Consider the following 18,362-nt stretch of genomic DNA (forward strand, 5'->3'; position numbering starts at 1 on the left):
CTTGCTCCAATTGGCTTAGTTTTGAGCAGCACAAATACCAATATTTCGCACTTAATAGGCACACTTTAAGAGGGAAAAAAAACGTTTTGGAAATACCTATGGTTGCGCAATTACTTAAGAAAGTTTTTAGTGGCAATTTGGGAAACATAAACCGTTTATTAGCGGCGTCTGCTTTTGCGCCTTCGCTACTATGGCTTTTGCGGTCTATGTACGCACCTTGAGATGATGATGATGATGATGATGATGACGATGAAAAAAACATCATAGTAATGCCACTCCAAGCATCTGAGAAAAACCGACTGTTCCGCAACAAGTAGCGTACCGGCCCATGATTCTTAGCGCGCCCATGGTGGCTGAAGTGCAGCGCCTTCAGCTTTCCCTCTAGTTAGTGTAAGAAACTCTATGACAGACGGCTAGCCAGGCAGCCGCCATTTTGGAACGCGTTCCAATTCTCGCGAAGCAGTCTCACGAAGACTGCTTCGCTGAAGTCAACATCCATGCAGGGTGCTTTGCTGTATAAACAACATGGCGAACAGTGCGCGGTTCGCACTGAGCGAGTCGTAATTGCGGTGGTTGGAGTAGCTGTACGATGGTCGTGCTCTTTGCGAACACCAGTGTATGCATATGAACGACCTTTCAAATTTGAGTTGTTACGTCTACGTGTGATAGCTAGAGGCTAATTTAGCTGTCTTATGGTCGTGAGATTTATAGCACTGCATATCCTTGAATCGCGCTCTAAGAGGTAAGCGTGCTTTAGATGCTGTTGGTCTTTTTTTTTTTAACTTGACGACGAGTTTCTTGAGTGTGATGTTATCGACGAAGTCGTCGCTTTCTGGGCTCTCACCGAAGTCAGACTGCTGCTGTACGGCACGCATGTGTTTAATCTGGGAAGAACGAACTCGCCTGATGATGCCGGCTTGTTGCGCATTGATTTTATTCTGCCTGTATATTATTAAAACGAGTTGCTGTCTTTGCTCGCCTAGAGACTGCAGACGACAGGTGTAATGGCACAACGTTTTTCTCTTGCTGTAACCGGTTACCACCTTTCGTCCGCAATCCTCTCCGTTTACAGTCTTTTGCATGGTTTCATGCTTACAGCTGTGTGCATGAGACATCCGAGAAGCATGTACAAGAATCAGTAGCACAAAGTAAAAAACGGACTAACATTCTCTTCCGTCAAGCCGTGAGCGGGCCCATTGCGTGAGAAGCCGGCATGGTCTGCTACAAGTAGCAGTTGATCTGCGTTGTGGCGATTAAACAGGCAATATTATGGCTGCAAAAGATCGGCGAACCGTCAAAAACGTGATTTTCACCTGTACATTCGTAAAATTTTAAAGAAAGCAACTTTGTATTAGTTACTCAAACGTTTTAGTTCAACCTTTATGCCACGAGATGACGCCAAACGTAGGCAGACAGACGCGTTCCATTACGCGAACGTGTAGACGTCTACGATGACGTCTATGAAGCAGTCTTTCTAGACGTGTAAGAATTAGAACGCACCCTAAAGGCTTTCGATTTAAAAAATTTCAAGCATTTTTGAGCGTATTCTGCACCTAGTTCACCTCAGTTGCTATCCAGACATGGTACCATTTATTGCTCGGGATGCAGGTTTGTGTGTCATGGGCTCAAGCGGAAGCTCTACATTTTTGTTAAAGGTGTAAAGCCCATGGGGGCCTGCTTCTGTACCGTGGAGTGGCGCTGATTTAGCATTTGTGGAGGTCCTTCCCATTGGACAGGGTAGGACAAAAATATGAGAAGGGTTCAAAGCTACTGAACCGAATGTGGAGCGAAAGCATCACCTGCGGGTGATGATGATGATGATGATACCTCAGACAAAATGGCACATACCCATTGCGGGGGATTGGCCAGGGTGACCGAGTGTGCTTCTTCTCACTCGTAGCTACGCCTCCTCACGACGCAGCTGCCTTCTTCTCGTAGCTGCGCCTCTTCACGACGTACCTATGGCCACCGCAGGTCTCACTTTGGCTATTCGTAGTGTTGCTTTCGCAACAAAACATTACCATCAACAGATTCGGAGCACCGGAAACGCATTACAAGTTTTACGAAGTGACTGAGAAGCATTGCCTCTGGACTCCACACTTTTAACAAAGACTGTGTGTCCTGCCTTCCGTCACGTGAAGTACTGTATAGAGACAGTATGTTAAATGGTATATGTGTAATTAGAGAAAACCTCAAAGCGTTATCGTTTCAGACCCATATAGCAAAACTTAACGGTCCCCTACTTTTGTCACGGCATCTGTCAATGATTACATGGCGAATGCCATCTCCCAAAACACCCACATCATGAAGCAAAATACAGAGATTCTGCGCAGATAAATGATTAATTACGCGTATTTGTTAAGTATCCTGTTCCAATCTTATATACCAGTTCCTAAACATATGTGTTGTCCTGAATTCCTCCTTATACTCATAAATGCACACATATTCAGTTCTGACAACAGGAAACATGCGGCTGTTTTTCCGTCATTACCTCGTGCATTATATAGGCCCTCAGCCTGAGAAGGGCAGCCAGTTGATCTTACCAGGCCAGAAATGTAGTCCACAAGTCACTGCTGCTATGTTGTATGGCACCTGAAATACGCCAGGGGTGCAGAAAAGCCTTCCCTTTCTTTCTGGTACCGGTTAAAAATCTGCCCTCTGTATCATGCACGAATGCACAAACTTCTTTCTACAATGCACTTAAAAATCCTTTTCCTTATTTTCCTTCGAATATTATGGCGCTTTGTTACAGAAATATTGGTTACCATCAACGCTAATGAATTAGCTTGACACGCAATTCTATAGTGCTGCGAACACATTTAGACTGGGAACCGAGAAGGATTGCGTTGAGAAAGTGGAAACCCGCAGTAGTAATAGTAGCAGTAGTAGTAAGAGCCGTGTTAGTATAGTAGTAGAAGTACACAGTTGTAGCGGTAGTAGTAATACGAGTAGTAGATGTAGTATTTATTTATTTATTTATTTATTTATTTATTTATTTATTTATTTATTTATTTATTTATTTATTTATTTATTTATTTATTTATTTATTTATTTATTTATTTCCAATACCTCAAAGACCCCAGGAGTGCGGGGTTTTTTCAGGAGGGGTAGGCTTGACAGTATTGTCGCGATTAACAGAATAAAATTCAATGTCGGTTCTGAAATGGTTTGGGTTAGAGTGAACGACGATGTCAACGGGAAGATCGTTCCAATCGATGGCTGTCCCTACAAAAAATCAGTTGTGGTGCGTTGTCGTTCGGGCATGTGGCGGATAAACGGCCAAGGTGTGGCTGATGTGACTGGATGTTCGGTGAATCGGCATGACGACTGCTGTGCTAGGTGATAAGGCATGATAAAATTTATGAAATAAACAGAGTCTAGATATTTTACGGCGTGCTTGCAAGCTTGTGAGACCGGCATTAGCTTTTAGATTAGTGGCGCTAGTATTGCGAGAATATTCAGAGAAGATAAATCTAGCTGCATGGTTTTGTGTTAATTCAATGATAGATATCAGGCTTTGAAGATGCGGGTCCCACAAGGAGCATGCGTACTCCAATTCGGGCCTTACAAGAGCTACATATGCTAGATGTTTAACAGAATAAGGTGCCTGAGCTAGGTTGCCTGAGCTGAGTAGTAGTAGTAGTAGTAGCAGTACTCTAGCAGTTAATCAAAGAGGAGAATAGGAGAGGGGAATGGTAAGATTCAAGGGACCTGGGCATGGCTGCTGAGGTCGCCCGCAAACACTTCCACGAAGTTAATGAAAAGGATGCCCACTTTCCAGTACTAGAAACAGCAATTCGTAAGGTAGCTGCGCTTGAACTCGGAGCTCCACAAAGTTCTGCACATGCTGAATTCGCAAACTGTCTGTTAGAGGAGGCATAAAGGTGCCAAGCTTTGTTTTCTCTTTTTCGATAGCCAGGTGCATGCTCCTCGCCTGGTTTACTGTCGAGTTGCTGATGGCGCGACCCGCATCATTCCAGGAAAGACAAAGTTATCGGGCAGGCACTCTGACACGTGAGTGCGGCGATGTACTTGGGACGCCGTTGAGGAAAACAATGTCACATGACCATCGGGATGATGCTCGGCACTCTTCGCGTTCACTTCCCGCCGCATTCTCACCCGACAGGTTGAATTACACTCACCTGTCCTCACAAACCTGTCTTATTTTGTTTGTTTTTTTATGACGAATGACACGGCTTTCTCTCGAAAATAGCAACAAAGCGGTGATAAGAAAATAAACGCCCATTTCCTTCCCCATTGCAAGTGGACAACTGTGACAGGCCATAAGGAAAAGAATGGAGGCGGGAGCGAAAGGAAGAAAATGGTGAAAGGCGCCGTGCTCGATGGCTTCTTCTTGATTTCGACCAAGTGGGAACTGCGGCGTCCCTCACTGCAGCTACTTGAGAAGGCAAATAATGAAGAATAAACAGTGATTCTCCGCCACCGCCAAGAGCAGTCACACCATCTCGCATAGCAGACTGCTAAGTGAGCTTTGACATTGCTGAGAATGATCGTTGCGCGCTTACTAAACGGTCGAAGAGGTATCTTGAGATCGTGAAGGTGAATCTACACGGCGAATCATTCGCTCGATGACCACTTTAGACAAGCCCTCACATGACGTCCTACGTCCTCTCCGCGATGTTTCGCTTGGCCCCCAGTGTCGATGAGGGTACACTGTCGAACGACTAGTTCATCTCTCATTTGCTTATACTGCCACCTGCAAAGGCACAGACCGCACGATATGACGTTAACAGCGTACGACATGAGAGCGGTATTACTGCGTATGTATACCAGGCGTAGACCTCAGGGAGCAGAAATGAGATGTCCCGCTACGACAAGTTTGCGAGCGAATGGCACGCTGTGTGAATACACCTGCAGGGACTTCTCTTCCGGGGCGACCAAAACGACACAGAGAAAGTTAGGCCAGAAAAGAGCGCGGGGAATTTAAGAGTATTGAGCAGTCCGTCCGGTAAAAGTGATGGCGAAGACGCAAGTCCACATGTGCGAAAAAACTTTCGAAGTAACAGATCTTCTGTTGCAAGGTCAAATGCTGGTGATCGCATACAACTCTTGGTCGCGCTGAAGTGAAGACGTACTCTGGTGCCCAGGGGTCGTTGCAATGCGCATTGCGTGGCTTATATGGTGTACGTGAATTGACACGACAGCAGGAGAGAACCGTTCTTAACGAGAAAGGAAGCGCAAAGAAATCATAACCATTTTTTTTTTCTAAAGATCGTGGTTGTAGAAAGTTGAGGCACGTCTTAGGGAACGAAACCGCAGGAACGACAGGGCGGTGCCATATTTACGAGCATAGTCGTGTCCCGCGCCATCATTTCTACAAACGTCGTTGAGTCTCCACTTTCATCCGCTTTCGTCTGGTATATCCACCTGGTTACGGCGCTCGACTACTGTTCCCAAGGACGCGGGATCGAATCCCGGCCTCGGCGGCAGCTTTTCGATGGAGGCAAAAAGCAAGGCGTCCGTGTGCTGTGTGATGTCAGTGCACGTTAAAGAACCCCAGGTGGTCGAAATTTCCGGAGTCCTCCACTACGGCGTCTCTCATAGCCTGAGTTGCTTTGGGACGTTAAACCCCACAAACCAAACCATCGTTACTTAACAATAAGGCTCAGCTAGAATAGGGAGCAGGCGTATTTTCCCGCCACCTAAGATGCTGCGTCTTCTTCGTCGCGGATCTAACCACCGAGGAGAAATTCCTGCCGGTGTGTGGTGTCATTGCGCGGTGCCTAATTCTCGCGGCAATGACTATCCACGTCGTTTACCCCCTCGATCGTCTCTGTTCCGCTATGAAGAGTAAGAAGCTCTTCGCACACGTTTATTTGAAAGTGCTAAGTGTACTGCCGTGAATATCTTAGCCAGTTTCTCTTTGAAAACGACCTTCTTTCTCGAGCGTATGTCGCTGGTATTCGCGAAGCAAATGGTATGCATATTTGAATATAACATACCATGTGCGTCGCGGAATCTGCTGGCATCGCGGAGGTGGAAGATCTGTCCCGCACGTTTGGACGTTCGGATCTGCCACACGCTGTCAGGACGGCCTGCTTGACTCAAGGCCTCATTTACGTACTCAACAGCCGCGTTGGTGGCCTTGATATCGGACCATTTTAGGCGTCTCGCATCACACGCCTAGAAAGGCGTGCCGCCAATGCTTACATTAAAAAGTGAATTTCAGCTGTGGCTTATATAACTCACAATGCAAAGGGTTGATAACAAAGCGTCCGCATCGGCCGCAAAAGCGTCATATCAATTGAACTTCCTTGTTGCACATATCAAATCATGTAAGAAAAAGTGCGCATAATCGACTCTCTTGGCGGTAAAACATTGATCGTGATGCTGCAGCACAAAAATGTTATGACCTTCTTACAACGAACAAAGCGAAACCCACGAGGACATTTCTTTTTCCACATGCTCGAATCGTGCTTATGTAGCTTACTGATACTGATCTGAATGAGTTATTAAGTTTATTAGTGAGTAAACAGGGAATAAAATGCGGTGAGAATTACAGTTAACAATTCACTGTTCTTGATAAAATTCATTTTCTCATTTTCTCTCAATACAGAAAGTTGGTTTCCTTGACCCCCTTCATAAGAAAGCTGATTTGTCTTTCCTTTCTCGGAGCAGTAAACAAAAAGTCAATGTTTCTTATTGTGTCAGAAAAGAACGATAGATAAACGAAACAAAAACACGCATATGCCGCAGTAAATATACTAGGCATGTCCAAATAGAGAGATTTGCTGGTCTATTTCATATATTCCTTTTTGCCTGTAACAGCTTTAGAATGGAATGGGCTGCCAAACCAAGTTGTAAACGCACAATCTCGAGAAACATTCTCAATCCGTATTGGTAAATATTTAAAGAAACAGTTTAATACACGGAATTTCTCATTACCTTTATTCTTTTATTACCTGCACTTTATTAATGTACTTTGTTGAGTGTTTTATTGATTCTGCTGTATGGACTGCATCTTTGTTCCTGCTGGTCTGCATTTCCTAGAATTTTTATGTTGTATCTATTGCTATCTTGGTCCAGGTTGGACCGACAGTATGCACAAATAAATAAATGAATATAATCTACAGGTTTTCATAGTATCGTTCATGGTGTTTAACATCTAAGAGCTACATATGCGGCACTGTATAACAGGGATCCCAAATATTCCGGACCACATGTCGTAATGTATAATGAAATCCCTCAGCACGCAGAGTTTTTTGCACGTCGCCAGGATCTAAATGTAGTTTCTGCGGTCGGGCTAGGATGCTACGACGTTTGACTGCAGGGGCGAACGACATACCCGTCACGGTAGTAATACTACCGTGATGGGTAGAAATTGGCCATTACAAGAAGGACTAAGATGCAAATATTACTGAGAACAAGCGGTCAATTCCATCACTCGTAATTTTGGAAACACGAGAAATGATATTTATCAAATTGTGACGCAGCCCGTGATGTGTATAGGGTCTGAAACAACGCGTCATTGTACACTTTCCGCCGGACGGCGGGCGTCGTTTCTAGAGCCGTGTTTATTTCCAACAAGACGCTGCTTTCGGCGCCGGGCAGTTCGCACGATATCCTGGCCGACGGACAGAACAATACTATCGGCCTTCAAGCAAAGATGATGGCCGGCTAGACCACCCAGGGGGCGGACGTGACATCGGCGCCGGCCGAGCGACGCCTTGATTCGAGTCTGGATTGCGAAGCCACTTTTTACCCGGGCAGGCATTACGTTTATCTGAGAGGATTCGCTGCTCTCAACAGCTGAACGCAAGTGATGGCCGCCAATGGCGCTGAATCAGACATGGCAGTAATTGAAATACAGTAAGGATATTACTGTAACTTAATTACTTTACCCGGCAATTCGTAATGCACTGAATTACTTTTACGGTTCGGTAATTTAGCAGTGTAATGATTTACTTTTTTGGCAGTAACTTTGCAGCAAAAGTAATTACTTTTGAAATTACTTTACAAAGTGCACCACTACTCTTTCAAAACAACACAGTAGAGGGACGCGAAAGTAGGAACGACGTGCGGCAAGTCGAAGCCAGCGTAACGCATCGGAAAAAAGAAACAGAATCCGCGTTTTTCACAAGGGCTACTCTGCACATGCGCAACCTTTTCTGGTTGCAAACATAGCACCAACCCAGCGCAGTTCCTGGCCTCGGTGATCGGCCCGGCCGGAGCCGATCATGGAGGCCATACGCAGTTCATGTTCGTTACAGGCGTTTGCGACAGGTGGCGGTAGCTGTCAAGTAAACACATCGCCATTCGCAGGCGGCTGCGCCTGCGCATTCAAACGGTAGCTGACGAATTTCAAACCACTCCCCAGAGAGCGTCACATCTTCAGAAAAAAAGGCGTATTAAGCAGAACAGTGCATCTGAGACCTCCTCTGTAGCGGTGTCACTTAGTGCAGCTATCTCATGTGTAGTTGCAGCTGGTTGCAACCATTCTCCAAGAAGCAAGATACAAGGCTTCAAGGGACCGCCGAAGGGACAGATGGTGGCAGTAGGCAGGAGTTTGAAAGCTAGTTGGGAGCACGGCGCAGTCCCTGTTGCGTTGGCTGATTACAGTTGTGCCTGCATACACTCATTACTACTGGCGAGAGAGGGTTCGGGTGGGGGTGAAGAGGCGGAAGGGTCCAACGCGCGAGCATTACTGAGCGCAAGGTGCCGAGGTCGATTCTTAGAGCTACGGAAGCAATAAATAATGCAGCCTCTCGGTCCCCTTCAAATGGCTGAGACAGCACCGGGCCAGCAAGACGCTGGATTCTCCGCTCATTTCATCGCTTATTTCGCGAATGTTAGATCATGCTTCTGCCTTTTTTATTTTGTTACGGTTGTCTTATTTTTGTAATGGCAAGTGCTGTAGGAAAGAGGGAAGGAATAGCTCTCTGGGACACAATTTGGCGGCAAGACGAAAAATTGTGTGCTTCGAATCTGCAGAATTATTGTTTTGTTTACTAGCAATTTACTCAGTTTTTGCGTGAACGAAAACTAGAAAGTAATTTAGAAGCAATTCTAATCTAATTTAATTACCTTTTGGGAGCGGTAATTAGTAATGTAGATTAAATACTTTTCTGGGATTTTAGTAATTAGAAATTTAATTTATTTCTTTTCAAAAGCAATATTGTAATCTATGAGCGGAATGCCATTCCTATACTTCGGTTCGTTTTGTTCCACTGTTTTATTTCAAAACGGTTTGTTTGGACACCTCGCCACGCTTCGGGGAACACTTGCGCGATATTTATACCTCGCGGAAACAGCAGGTACTACTTATCGTTTCCATTCTGAGAACTGTACCCTCTTTCTTCCCGCATGTCATGCTCCTCAGAGCACTATATATGTCAGCAAAAACGCTACAAATTAATGACTATATCTAAACTCAATGCTGTCTGCGCTAAAATTCTGGTGTGCAGTAGGTGCAGTTGGTTATGGTTATTTATTTATTTATTTATTTATTTATTTATTTATTTATTTATTTATTTATTTATTTATTTATTTATTTATTTATTTATTTATTTATTTATTTATTTATTTATTTATACATATGACCTTTCAGCTCCAAGCAAGGCATTGCATAAGGCGTAAAAATCAACTATGTGCAGGAAAAACTAATTACTACAAAATTACGTACAAGGCGAAAAGTAAAGAGAAACTATATCAGTTTGTTGACAGCTTCATCACGAAAAGCTCCAGTATTTGTTCAAACTTTTTTTGTTCATTAAAAGATCGGCACACCGGATGGCTCTCATTGCGAGCGTCGATGTAATCCAGGCAAAGAGACGAAAGGATGAATCGAAAATTGTCGCAGTTATTTTTTCACAGTAGTGGCAACATGCAATGAAAAAGCTAGCTGCCCTTCATACGCACCGCTCTTCAGCCACCTCCCTTTCACTTCCACTAGTGGGCAGTTCACCCGCCGAACGCCTTCCTCATCCCACTGCCACCTTTAAAAAAGTGTGAGCGCGAAGCCTGGTTTTGGATTACAAGCATTCAGTAGAATTAATGAGCCATACTATCTCTTTTATTTTTTGAAATCAGATCCAACTACTTAGGCACCATGTCACACCAGACCTTTTACCGTCAGGTCATTTTTTTTTTTCACTCTCTGTGTAGCGACAACAGGCTGACGTCCCTGCCTACCGACATGTTCGACAACATGCCGGTGTTGGAGACCGTCTTGCTGAGCCGCAACAAGTTCAAGACACTGTCGCCGGCGCCTTGGAGGCCCATGCTGAGGCAGCTTGTTTCCATCAAACTAGACGGTGAGACGCGTCCACAGGAGCTCCGTAGGAATTCCCGGTGCGAGCTTCGTGTCCTGTTTCTTCTAATGCGCTACCACTTGAACGCTCATTACCGCAAAAAGTGCCCCTTTTTTACTTCTGAAGCCTAGTGGGACAAGAAGTGGAATAGAGAGGCAAAAATTATATTCTACATGTATATGAAATAAAGGGAGGAAAAGTGGAGAAGGGAATCGGCTGCTCCGCGTAGCGGGAACAACAATGATTGTCTACCATATGAAATGGCAAGGACTGTCAGCGAATACTTTTTCCTCTCTCCATATACTTGGTTATATCTTTGGGCTTATGATGAAAACGAATTGGCATAAACCGACGAGGCCTGCACTGATAGCAAAGTTTAATTATGGAGGGAGAAAGTGAACTTTAGAATGAGGGAGTTCTTATACGAGAAAAACGGAAAGGAGAAAATACAGGCGTAGCCACCAAGGTCCATTTCCTCAGGTAAACTAGTCTGATGTAAATGCAGACTTCTTTTATGCGCGGATTTTTTGGTATATTGTGCTAGGCATATTGTGATTCATTTTTGAAAGGGCGATCATGTTGCCCCCTCGGTTTTGATGTTACGGGTTTGATCCGTAATGCAGACAAAAATGTTGAAATTTCAAACTGACTTTTTATGTCAAAAAGACGTTACTTAATGTCAACTCAACATCAACATAGCCGAAGAAGTTCACACAATCAGCATTGTGCAAATAAAAAGAAATGACGCTCTCCACAGTGTCTCTTTAAGATACTAAAAGATATGTAGCACTGCCGCCGGATATTTTAATAAGATATAAACACTGTTTGCAACATATAAACAATGAAATAAATCAATTAATGGCTTCGATCACCGCCTTGTAAACACGCTGGCGGTAGTAATCTACATCACTGATATTGAGCAAGGTGCTGGCGAAAACAGCCTTTGATGTCTTTGATGTAGTATTCATACGAAATGTTTCAAAAAAGCCCACCAATAATTTTTGAACCTAGTATTTCTAAGGTGAAAATAGTAGCTTCATTGACGACGAATTTTGACAAACATCTGAAGTTATTCACGTTGAGCAATAGGCAAACTCAGCGATCCGTTACAGTAGCCAGTCTAACCAGATAGCTTGTAATGTACTTTGAAAACTAAAAATCTGTTTTTCTGAGGAAATCTCTGATACAGTGCCTCATACATTAAAGCGCTGTCTGACCCCTGCTGGAATTTACCGGATCATAAAAAGATCCAGTGAGTGGCGAGGAAATTAAATAAGCCCTGTACTTCGTAAGTTTCGTAACCTGAGCGGTACACCTCGAACTTGGATGAAAATGAGCAAATGCTTAGCATTCACTTAGAATGAATCATCGCAGCATGCTCGCAGAGAAGATTAATTTGATCCCTCCGGCAGCGGCATATTGGTATCTACGTCAAGTTGAAAGAGGAATGCAAAAGCGCTTTAACATTAAAGTGCCAGTAAACGGTTTTCTGGCTGGACACCAGATGAACGCTTTGTCTGCTCTGGCTTGATGCGAACAAACGAAGTGTAAGAGCCCTCCTCCGTGGAATTTTTCGCAGAGTCCCTCGTGCCAACACGTGCGGCTGCTGTGCTAGTTATTTGAAGCGTTGTCGGATTGCAGCAAAGTAGCACACGTGGCATGAGCTTCGGCAAGAGTGGTTTACTCCTCTGGACTTTACCGTATCCACGCTGGCAACCATGAGAGCAATTCGCATATCCGGGTTTGAGCGTAGCTCCGCAGACCCTGTAAACGGCACGGAGTAATATTCCCAGTGCGGCGCCTCTCTCCGATAACTGTTCACAACCGTGCGGGCAAACAGCAGACAAAAACGTGGCTCACCGAGAAGCGATAAGATAGGCTGCCGACCTTGCGTCCCGGCCTTCTAGTCCGAGCTGGTCACAATGGCTGACCTTGGTCTGCTGCTGCCCAGGCCTGGCACCTTGTGGGCAACAATCTCGGCTTTCTTTTTTTCACCCGTCAGCATGCTAGAGTTCCTTGAAAAGCGTCTCTCCTTCGACGAGAGTTGCCGCCGATAGGTTTATCGGTCGTCGACGGGTTTATCCCACGCAAGCCAGACGTGGACGCCCGACGCAAATCACGTGCCACGGCGGAGGCTGCACTGATCACGAAATTACAAGGAAGCGCGCAGCTCTGTCCTACACATGTCCTTCCGACCATACCGCACATATGCAGGTTACCGAGATGAAGGAACGCAAAAGTTGTATCTTACCAGCACTCAGCTGGCGAGCAGAACTTTTATATGCTAACAAGGACGAAGCTTAAGCTTCAAAGACAGGAAGAGAGCGTAGTAGGTAGGAAACTAACGCATGTTATTCATATTTGTGATACTGTCAAGAAGAAACAGAAGCAGGTTGGGTATGTGAAATCGAATGCAAGATGCTGCCTAATGGGGTAATAGCAATTATCCCGAGGATATAGGAAAGCGCAGCATGGAACAACAGAGAATCATGTGGACGAATCAGATTAGGAATTTTCCGGAGACTGAGTAACCGCACAAGACACAGGGCAAGATGAATTGGAGATATGGAAGGGGGCTTTTCATTAGCGTCCATAGATGAACTCCTCATTACGACAGTTATATGGCACAAATGGCAAAACGAAGGCAATCTGCTGCTATCGAAGGAGTCATAAGCGTCATCCAAGTTTAATTACCTCCTCACTGCTGGCACCTCTTACGTATCGCGCAGGGCTTCCACTAATACTCTTTTCGCAAACTCGGCATATTTGAAAACTGTCACACAATAACCAGCTACAGGATTGGTTTTTTAAGCATGCTGAGAACCTTAAACTCGCACCGAAACATAACTCAGCTGGAACATCCACATTGATTACAGCGTAGCGCAGGTGCCACAGGTATCAAAGGAAGCACTCGAGCGCACGAAAGCTTCGGTCGTGGCTCTACCTAGAATTGGATATGCATTCCATGAGGCCTTATGCGATACATCCGACTGACCAGTGAAATACTTCTGATTCTTTTCGTCTGCACCCTAACCGAAGGAGAGCAATTCTTCGCAGCAGCGTTATCCATTCTACAGTTTGGGTCCTTCTAATCTACCTGTGCGAGTCATAAATGAATTGTCGCATAAGAAAGCCTTGATCTCATGTTTCACAAGCCCTACAAGGAGAAAACAAGCAGAGCAAAGCATGGCGCGTTCCCAAATCGAGCTTTGGTGATGTCATGCTAAACGTCACATCATGCTTACCGGCCAGCAACATGCAGTTTAATGACAACGACACCACTTAACCTGCAAAGACGGTCATACCGGCTGTCGCTGCTAACATCAATATTGAAAGTCACGCGCATACTTAAGGCTTTCATGCATCTCAGACGGATAGTTAGAGCTCAAAAAAAGAAGCCGAAATTGCGACGCACCAAGCCAGTAATTTTATTGCGCTTGCGAATAAAGCATGAATAGTTTGTTCAAAACAGTAAAGACGACTTGTGCCATAGGGGAAGTAAAAAAGTGAGAGGAAAATGAGAACAAAAAGTAATACTTTCTGCGGAAATTTCTTGCGCTATTGCAGATAGTGAAGTTCATTATCATGACAATTAATTAAATTTGTGGTCGTTTTCAACCAGGCCACGGTTGTGGTTGCGTGGCTAAAAGGGGCAGACGAGAACATGGAGCTTTTCCTGGTCACGCGCTTAGTGATGGGCAAGCTGAAGTACAGTCCTGTCCTTTTTCACGCCGTCTTTCTAGACGTGCCATCGCTAACAGTACTACGGCACGGCGATTAAAGAGCTGTGTGCCTGACTTATGTAATGTCAGTCATTGATTAGAACATTCAATAAAAAGCGGATATGTTAATACGCTGGCTACGGTCATGGTGCTATATCATCTATTGACGTCCTTTGTGGTGCCGAAAGGTGTCTTAAACAATGTACCGGAAATTCCTTGGTCGCGCGTAGTTCCTCGCAGTCATCCAGAATGCTTATGAGTACCGAAATTTAAAAAAAAAAGAAAGCTTTCTATTATAGATTAAGTGAAACATTCGCTGCCCTCCTTCCAACCAATGTGATGACCAGCGAAAACACGGTTCCTTGTCGCAGGAAACCCGATTGACTGCAGTGGCAACATATCCTGGCTGTTGCAGAGTGATGTGCGTCACAAAATCAGCGGCACTTGTCTGACGCCACGCCACCTGGCAGGCATCAATCTCTACGAACTGAACGACACCAGGTAAGGCATTCTGCGCTCTAACAAACAACGGTGCGCAATCTAAAAACATCGTATACATCTCCGGAAGTGAGCCTTCATATGCGGGCGCTAGTGGCGAAATGCAGCTGCAGGGTCGTAGAAAGTGTCTTGTACTGTGTGTGTGTGTGTGTGTGTGTGTGTGTGTGTGTGTGTGTGTGTGTGTGTGTGTGTGTGTGTGTGTGTGTGTGTGTGTGTGTGTGTGTGTGTGTGTGTGTGTGTGTGTGTGTGTGTGTGTGTGTGTGTGTGTGTGTGTGTGTGTGTGTGTGTGTGTGTGTGTGTGTGTGTGTGTGTGTGTGTGTGTGTGTGCGCGTGTGTGTGTGTGCGTGTGTGTGTGTGTGTGTGTGTGTGTGTGTGTGTGTGTGTGTGTGTGTGTGTGTGTGTGTGTGTGTGTGTGTGTGTGCGCGCGCGTGTGTGTGTGTGTGTGTGTGTGTGTGTGTGTGTGTGTGTGTGTGTGTGTGTGTGTGTGTGTGTGTGTGTGTGTGTGTGTGTGTGTGTGTGCGTGTGTGTGTGTGTGTGTGTGTGTGCGCGTGCGTGCGTGCGTGCGGGCGTGCGCTCGCGCTTCCCACGTCACGTCCGTTCGAAAAATCAATAGCGGATTGACGATGCCGAACCTGAATATTGAGCGTTAGTTCTGAGTTACTGAGAATTGCGAGAACACGCGTCGGCTGCATGGTTACATAAATTGTTTATTGATGACGATTTTGTACCCGATATAGTATGATTTAATTCAAATCGGTCGAGGTCAAATTTGGGGATGGTTCGGGCCACATTTTCATGTCACCATCGTTATAACCATATTGAAATTGGGCTGGACATCAATTTTTGTTCAAATCGGGCGGAGGTCAAACTTTGGATGTGGACCGGGCCAAACTTTGCGGTTACCACCGTGTTCGCCGAAATCGAATTGCGCTCAACTGGGATACTTTGTAGAAATGGCGACGGGCCCAAGGAGACAACCCTGTCAGGGTTAGGTCTTGCGTGACTAGCGACTGCATTCCTTCGTTAAAGGTTAAATACCGGCGCAATTTGACCTTCACGAATGGTAGAAGTACAGCTAACGCACTAAGTGGCGCGTCTTTCTCTCCCTCTTCCTTTTTTGTCTTCTCTATTTTCTCTTCTGTCCGCAAGAGGCAGCGGAGGTGGCTCAGTTGAGAGCCAGTAGCAGGCCCGTGCATTTTTTTTTCTTGTTTCCTTCAGTCGCAACAACAACGGGAGCGTAATTTCGAGAAAGCCACGTTTAACGTGGGTGTGTTCAATAACAACAAATTTGGCTTTACGTGAAAAATGTTCATTTTTCACCTGGAATCAAAAAACTATGTTTAGGCTACCAGTGAGGCATTCTAGCGACTAGAAAAAAAATAGACAAGCTGGTTTGTCTTATCTGTCATGCGCACTTTCATGTAAGGTGCTACCTCATGACTGTATGCTAGTAAATACGCGTATAATTAGAGATGTTTTAACTACGGAAGCAGTACTTAAGCGAGTAGCGATGCGCATGTTTGCCTTTTTTTGTTTTACGTTGTAAATGGGCGCCGACATACTGCGGCAGTGAAAACTACCTTGCTATCTGTTGCGACACTGCCAACACAGATGGCTTTTGAGCAGAAAGCTTCGAAAGCTTCTTTGTGCTTCAGCGTTATCAAGTTGAAGGCGGCTTTTGCGGTATAAACTGCCCGTCTGCAATTTCTCAATGCAGAGCCCCCAGAGGACCACAGACCGTTATTTCGTCATACCCTAAACGCAGAGCTTAAAGGCCTGCCTACTTTTTTTCTCTACAAATAGGCTGCAAGTTTAAACGGTTTTGTACGTTTCTTAGCAAGCGTGGGTGCTCCTTATGATGCAACGCTACAAAGCGCTGTGTTGCTGGCTTCGGCGTGTGGTTGGCTGCAAAGCTCAAAGTTGTGTTGGCTTGGAAGTTTAAGCCCCGAGAGGAGTAATGATTCGACTCCATAACTTTGTTCACATGAAATCTGGCAGGCTGTTCACTTCTCGGCATAATGCATCTGCATAGTTACTACATCCACTCATGCCTTATATGCCTATTTTTCAGAAGCATTGCTACATTGCTTCTTCCTTCATCTTCCGCAGGTATTCAAGATAACAGGATTCGAGACAGGCAAGCAGCGCGCACGCGCATATCATTCGATTCAAGAAAGCGTCTGCGTCCTAAGATCAAGTGGAACAGACCTTCTTCAACACCGGCCAAGCATGGCCTACGAGTCAACCGTCGCTTGTCCACATCGTGAGGATGGACGTCACATCTCATCAAACTACATCAACGCACCATGCTTCTGAGCGTTAGCCGGCACCACGTGGTTGGGCTGAGCGAGGCCGAAGGCGAACCGATGACAGAGACGGTCACCCGTGGTCCCTGGTTCCGCTTTAGATCTTGTGACTGTTCTTGTGACTCTCGGTGTTGCCAGCGCCCTCAATCTGGAGGGGCCGCACGGCATGGTGTGTGTCCTGCGATGCCACGTGCGCCTGAAAAGAGACGTTAACGACGCAATCCGTTATAGACTGATGCCCAGCCGCGCATAGCTCGCATTCCCTAAAAGTACGATGGGCGGATCCTCAGTTCTGCCTGCTGATTCTATAGCATTGCGTGTGAATTCTGTACTCTTAATGTCGGCAGCAGTGCGCGCTCGATAACGTAGATTTAAAGTGGTGCTCTTACATTAAGCAATCGGAATCCTTCATGTCACCACGAAGCGGCAGACCTCGATAGATTACTTGAAAATCAGCAGTGCCTTCCCCTACACACTCAATGGCAAGGTCACTTCCAGTGTAATTCTTAAGGAAAATCTAGTGCTGATCTTTAATATCTCGCAAATACCGTGAAGGAGTAAATGCTTTAGGCCGGAATACACCTGTCACACCGAGCTACCACTCAGTACAAGCGGCAGAGATGTGAAACTGTGCTGAGCCTTGTGCCCGGAAATGCGAAAAGTGAAATGCCAGAGAGAGCTGTCACTAAATGCGGGAAGCAGTGACAGCTCAGCATACCACGGCTACGTGCGAAAAGCGCGCTAGGTAGCGGTGCTCGATTTGTGACGACGATCATTCGTCTAAAGCTTTTAATCATCGAATTAGGACCACAATTTGAACGTGCGGCTGGGTGTTGCATCTGTGAAGGCGCAGTGTATTTCGGGATGTTCATCGAAGGCGGTACGCAACCTGCACCAGTAGTCGTACCGTGCGGCGGAGCTCGGGTGTAAATAGAGCCATCGTTTTTTTTTTTTCTCGACCAGTCTTTCTTCTTTGCTCGTTTTCGTTTCTCCTAATATTTAAGTCAGTGTCTGAATTTGTGACGAGTTTTTACATAATGTGTTGTCAGTAGGAATGATGACTCTGAGATCTGAGTTGCAAGAGTGGAAAGCGCGTAGTGTACGACGAAGTTCGCGATTTGAGAAAACAACTGCTGTAAACCAAGAATTAGCGTCAACTTTGCCTGAGATAGAGCTGACTGTCCGCGTTGGCAAAACAATTTCAGAATTTACCCTTCCTCCAATACACCTGCGTTGCAGGACGAGAATGAGCAACTCGCAGGCCAAAGATAAAGAAGGTGTCTATGTATTTTGCTGTACAACTAGGGCAACTGCAAAGAAACACTGCAGCACTTTATAAACCGAGCCCCATGCCCCAATATCTGTGCACGTCATGCTTCCTTGTTAAATGCCACTACCCAATTACCGGCTACATTTCTCTTGGACGCTGAAGCTACGCGCAACGGTTTTCTGGTCATGTAAATATGACAGTAATAAATGATTTTATTCAAAGGGTCACTGCGGTTCACGAGATTGAACGGTGTTTTTACTGCTAAAACGTAAGAATTCACGCAAAAATGAGCATC

The 18,362-nt window shown here is 45.4% G+C and overlaps 1 protein-coding gene across 3 annotated transcripts in view; it reads left to right on the top strand.

Annotated features, from left to right (window-relative positions):
• Positions 1 to 17,996, top strand: part of LOC146174608 (uncharacterized) — a 183,970-nt gene extending 165,974 nt beyond the window's left edge. For 2 of the 3 annotated variants that reach the window (XM_084583772.1, XM_084583773.1), the window contains exons 2-4: positions 10,126 to 10,274; positions 14,365 to 14,494; positions 16,601 to 17,996. In XM_084583772.1, coding sequence (XP_084439898.1) covers positions 10,126 to 10,274; positions 14,365 to 14,494; positions 16,601 to 16,613 — 292 coding nt within the window. In that variant the 3' untranslated portion in view covers positions 16,614 to 17,996. Of the gene's footprint in view, positions 1 to 10,125; positions 10,275 to 14,364; positions 14,499 to 16,600 lie in introns of those variants that run through there. The other variant, XM_084583774.1, reaches the window with a different exon arrangement.
• Positions 17,997 to 18,362: the final 366 nt, after the last annotated feature.

The sequence above is a fragment of the Amblyomma maculatum genome, chromosome 11, assembly GCF_055883805.1.
Source record: "Amblyomma maculatum isolate TAMU_Amacu chromosome 11, ASM5588380v1, whole genome shotgun sequence".
Lineage (NCBI taxonomy): Eukaryota > Metazoa > Arthropoda > Arachnida > Ixodida > Ixodidae > Amblyomma > Amblyomma maculatum.